Source organism: Myotis brandtii, unplaced genomic scaffold (genome assembly GCF_000412655.1).
Source record: "Myotis brandtii unplaced genomic scaffold, ASM41265v1 scaffold53, whole genome shotgun sequence".
NCBI lineage: Eukaryota > Metazoa > Chordata > Mammalia > Chiroptera > Vespertilionidae > Myotis > Myotis brandtii.
The window spans coordinates 7,384,707-7,389,970 of record NW_005369942.1 but is presented as its reverse complement, the minus strand read 5'-3'; the positions used below and the strand labels follow the sequence as shown (position 1 = coordinate 7,389,970).

Here is a 5,264-nt window from a genome sequence, read left to right as displayed (position 1 = left end):
CTTCTTATTTGCAACATAGTATATAGTTGCTTAGAGTTGCAACTGAGAGGCTGGCAAGTGAGGCGGGGGAACGTTGGAATCTGCAGCAAGCAAGCCTCATGCTCGCTTCAGTGCCTGGCTGCCGGCCGCCATCTTGGCTGACAGTTAATTTGCATATACTCACTGATTAGCCAATGAAAAGGGTAGCGGTCATACGCTAATTACCATGTTTCTCTTTTATTAGTGTAGATTGCTTTCAAAGGGGGAAGTTATATGTTGTTGTTGAATTTATGACTTTTGGAGGTTTGAAAAGGTTGCTTGCTAGTCATTCTCATGAGTGTTTAGAGCAGTGGTTCTCAACCTTCCTAATGCCGCGACCCTTTAATACAGTTCCTCATGTTGTGGTGACCCCCAACCATAAAATTATTTTCGTTGCTACTTCATAACTGTAATTTTGCTACTGTTATGAATTGTAATGTCAATATCTGATATGCAGGATGTATTTAGGCGACCCCTGTGAAAGGGTTGTTTGACCCCCAAAGGGGTCGCGACCCACAGGCTGAGAACTGCTGGTTTAGAGTCTTTTTGTGTCTTATCAACAACTACACAAAGTGCTTGTTAATATTAAATATTTTTTATTTTAATGAGTAGAAAATTTAAACAGAAGCTCTCTAACTGACTGTGTTAACATATTACAGATGGCTTCCTTAGCGGTATCCAACTGGCCTAAGCCCATGCCATTGATTCCATGTCTGTCTTGGTCTACAGCATCTGGGGTCTTCACTACGGTAATTTAATTGCAATTAATATTTAGATAGTTATATATGCTTATAGGTAATTGTTTGGGGGGATCCCCAAACCACCCCCAGGTTTGGTGATTCACTAGAAGAAATCACAGGACTCAGCATGTACTCATGACTAAGACTCATTAGAGCAAAAGGGTACAATACAGAATCAGCAAAGGGAAAAGATACAGGGGGCAAAGTCCAGAGGACACCAGGCACAAGCTTTTAGTGGAGACCTCACATTCTGTGTTGGATTCCTCCAGCAGTGTGACAAATTTGCCAAATTGTATCCATTAGTGCAATTCAGTTGAGCACAGAAGTCCAGGGTTTTTCTCAGGGCTCAGTCATTTAGGTTCCCTCTGCCTGGCATGTACCAAAATTCCAGAAGGAAAGCAGGTGTTCAGCAGGAACTGCATTGTTTGTACAACCAGTTCAAGCACAGAGACCCACTTTATCATTTAGGAAGTTTTGTTTTTAATTTCTTTATTGATTAAAGTATTACATATGTGTCCTTCACCCCCCCACTCATGCCCTCACCCCCCTGTTGTCTGTGTCCATTGTTTAGGCTTATATGCATGCATACAAGTCCTTTGGTTGACATCCCCACTCCCACCCTCCCCTACCTTCCCCCTGAGGTTTGATGGTCTTATCCATGCTTCTCTGTCTCTGGATCTGTTTTTGTTCATCAGTTCATGTTTTTCATCATTTCGGAAGTTTTACATCAGGGTAAAGAACTGTTTATTAGTCAAGTTCTCAAACTCTAGTCGAGGGCCAACCTTATAAGCACGCCTTTCTAAAGTTAGGAAATCTCAAGCCTGCTATGTTAACTCTTCTGCACAGTAATAATACAGTTTTTGGACAAGATGTTTTATGATGTGATTTGATCTTACTTTAGTTTGTTATTTCAGGGTGTGCTGAGTAAATCAATTAATTGGAGGGAGTTGGAAAAGCAGTATTATGCACAGACCGTTTATGAGGAAGAAATTATTCACATGCTTGAATATTGTGGAGTAAGTATTTGTAGTTTCTATATAATGTTAGGGGAAGGGTTGATTGTGTTTAATGATTCAAATTTTTTAAAAGAATTGCAAATTTTGGGCCTTGACTGGGTAGTTTAGTTGGTTAGAGCATCTCCTCATAAGCCAAGGTTTCAGATTTGATCCCCAGTCAGAATCAACCAATGGGGGAAAAAAAAAAAAAGAATCAACCAATGAAATGCATGAATAAGTGGAACAACAAATCCATGTTCTTCTCTCTATCTCTCTGTCTCCCTTCCTTCCTTCCTCTCTCTAAAGTCAATTTTTATTTTTTAAAGTCAATTTTTTAAAAAGAATTGCAAATTTTTTAAAGCAATATTTTTCTAAATTCTTTAAAAGAAAATACAGATAAGTAAAATAACAGATATAGATAATCATTCAAAGCAAATATGGTTTAATACATTATTAAATAGAAACACATTTGTAATAGGTCAAGAATATAGCTTGACCACCCAGCTCAGAACTTGACCACCCAACCCTGAAACCACCTCCATGTGTCCTAATCAAAGGCCCTTCTCCCCTACTATTATCATCCTGATTTTTATAGTAACTACTTCCTTCTTTCTTTAAAATAATTTTATTATCCAAGTGTACATCTTTAGATACTACAGCTCTTTTGTTTTTTTATTTTATAATTTATTTTTTTTTGGTGACAGAGTGTGAGTGATGGAGAGCTAGATGAAGAGAGACAGGGGGGAAAGGGATAGATACTACAGTTCTTTTAAGTGTCTTAATCTATATTTTCCCTTCCATCCCTTTCTGTTTCCCTTAAAATTTTTCTTGCCTGGCCAGTGTGGTTCAGTGGTTGAGGGCCTACCTATGAATTAAGAGGTCAAGGGTTCGATTCCCAATCAGGGCACATGCCTGGGTTGCAGTCTCGATCCCCAGTGTGGGGCCTGTAGGAAGCAGCCAATCAATAATTCTCTCTCATCATAGATGTTTCTATCTCTTTCTCCCTCTCCCTTCCTCTCTGAAATCAATAAAAATAGATTTTTTTAAATTAAAAATAAAAAAACTGAGTGTTCAGAGGCGATAGTTTCTGAATGAACATAGTTAAGGGTAAGTTCGACTAATTTCTGTTTTATTTTCTATGACCTTATATGCATACCCTTTGCTTATTTCTTTTTATTGTGATTTTGGGCTTTCTCTTCACTCTATTGCTCTTATTAAAGCAATAAGCTCTTTGTCATATAAGTTGCAAATATATTTTCCCAGGCTATCATTTTTATGTTTTGACTTTGCTTTTAGTATTTGACAAAGTTTATTTTTATTTAAATGATGTTGTATTTACAGGTCTTTAAGCTGAGTTCATACTTTAAAATTTTTCATAGGTAATATTTATTCCTTGATCATTTTAAATTATTATTAGTTCATCCTGCGAAAGAGATTTGGAGTGGCTATTGTATTACTGCCAGGATACACTCATTAGACTTTTGGAAGTTCTAGCAGATCTGGATTTCCATACTTTGGCAATAAAAGCATGAGATAGACTAAATTACACTTTTTAATTACTGTTCAGTAGGAAACATTTAGCAGTAAAATATAAATCTGTCTTAGTCCTAAGTTAAATTTTGACATCTCTTTTTTCTTTTTTTTTAATTGTGGTAAAATATATACAACATGAAATGTACCATTTTAACCATTTCTAAATGTACCATTCAGTGGTATTAAGTACATTCACATTGTTTTGCCACCATCACCTCCTCCGACAACACCATCCAGTTGCAGAACTTTCCATCTTCCTAAACTGAAATTCTGAACCTGTTAAACAGTAACTCTCCATTTCCACCTCCTCTTCATCCTGGCAATCACCATTCTACTTTCTCTCTATGAATTTGATTACTCTAGATTCCTCATAAAAAATGTAATCATATAGTATTTGTCCTTTTGTGCCTGTTTTATTCATTTAGTATAATGTCTTCAAAGTTCACCCATGTTTTAGCATGTATCAGAAGTTCATTAATGATCCATTGTATGTATACAACATTTTGTTTTTCCCTTTATTCGTTGATGAACATTTGTGGTTTTGTTTGAACAAAGTTGTTAAAAAAAATCCTATTTTTTATTAAATGATGTTTTCTTTTCTTTTATATATTCAGACAGATTCTTTCAAAGTGGGACAAGAGTTCGTGAAATGCTTCCCTAGCAGTGCAGACAAGCTCACTAACCTTAATCTGGTTTCTAGAACTTTAAATTTAGATATGACAGACCAGGTTGTGTCCTCGAAACATAATGAATGTCATAAATCTAGTAAAACATCTTTCAGTGCCACATCAGAAGGACTCTTGTTGAAAGATACTTCTAAGATGGAGTGCTTCAATCAAACAATTTCAACCAACAAAAGTAGTTATACAAGTTCCAATCCTCAGTCATACCACCTACTCAGTAAAGAACAAAGAAGAAAGAATCTTCAGAAAGAATCTTTGCTGTTTATGAAAGGAGTCATGGATGAATGTACTCATGTAGCAAATTTCTCAGGTATTTTTATATGAAATTGAGATATTTGATGATTTTTAAATTTGTGAAATATTTTTAAGGATGCTTTATAAGTTAATTTTCTATTTTCCAGAGTATATTTATTGTTGGCCCCAGAATGTGTTTAGCAAGATAAGCTGGTTATTTAAATGTATCATATTTTATCCATGAAAATCTAAGACCATCTTATAGTTCATTAAAAACAATGGCTTTTGTACCTTATTTAGAATGTTCATCTCACTGTATTAGAAATGAATATTACATTATGGTATAGAATAGTTGATTTTTAACTTATTCAAGAGAGTTCCAGTTTGATATTTCACTGACTGCATTGTATGATGCATTTTATTTTCTAACTAGAGGCCTGGTGCACAAAAATTTTTGCACTCGGGGGGTGTCCCTCAGCCCAGCCTGTGCCCTCTCGCAGTCTGGGACCCCTCGGGGGATGACCACCTGCTGGCTTAGGCCCGCTCCCCGGGGGATTGGGCCTAAGATGGCAATCAGACATCCCTCTGGCAGCCCGGCAGCCCTCGGGAGATGTCCACTTGCCAGCGGGGAGCAGGCCTAAGCTGCAGTTGGACATCCTTAGCGCTACTGAGGAGGCGGGAGAGGCTCCCACCACCACCACTCTACTGGCAGCCATCAGCCTGGCTTGTGGCTGAACAGAGCTCCCCCTGTGGGAGCGCACTGACCACCAGGGGGCAGCTCCTGCATTGAGTGTCTGGCCCCTGGTGGTCAGTGTGTGTCATAGTGACCAGTCATTTCCAGTCGCTCTGCTGTTAGGGTCAATTTGCATATTACCCTTTTATTATATAGGATAGAGGCCTGGTGCACAGGTGGGGGCCGGCTGGTTTGCCCTGAAGGGTGTCCCGGATCAGGGTGGGGGTCCCGCTGGGGTGCCTGGCCAGCCTGGGTGAGGGGCTGATGGCTGTTTGCAGCTGGTCACACCCCCTTCAGGGTGGGGGTCCCTACTGGGGTGCCTGGCCAG

The 5,264-nt window shown here is 38.6% G+C and overlaps 1 protein-coding gene across 2 annotated transcripts in view; it reads left to right on the top strand.

The window, feature by feature from the left end:
* ABHD18 (abhydrolase domain containing 18) overlaps positions 1-5,264 on the top strand; it is a 51,046-nt gene that overhangs the window by 40,067 nt on the left and 5,715 nt on the right. For both annotated transcript variants that reach the window (XM_014548972.1, XM_005877757.2), the window contains exons 9-11: positions 678-767; positions 1,673-1,774; positions 3,901-4,279. In XM_014548972.1, the coding sequence (XP_014404458.1) occupies positions 678-767; positions 1,673-1,774; positions 3,901-4,279 (571 nt within the window). The remainder of the gene's footprint in view (positions 1-677; positions 768-1,672; positions 1,775-3,900; positions 4,280-5,264) is intronic.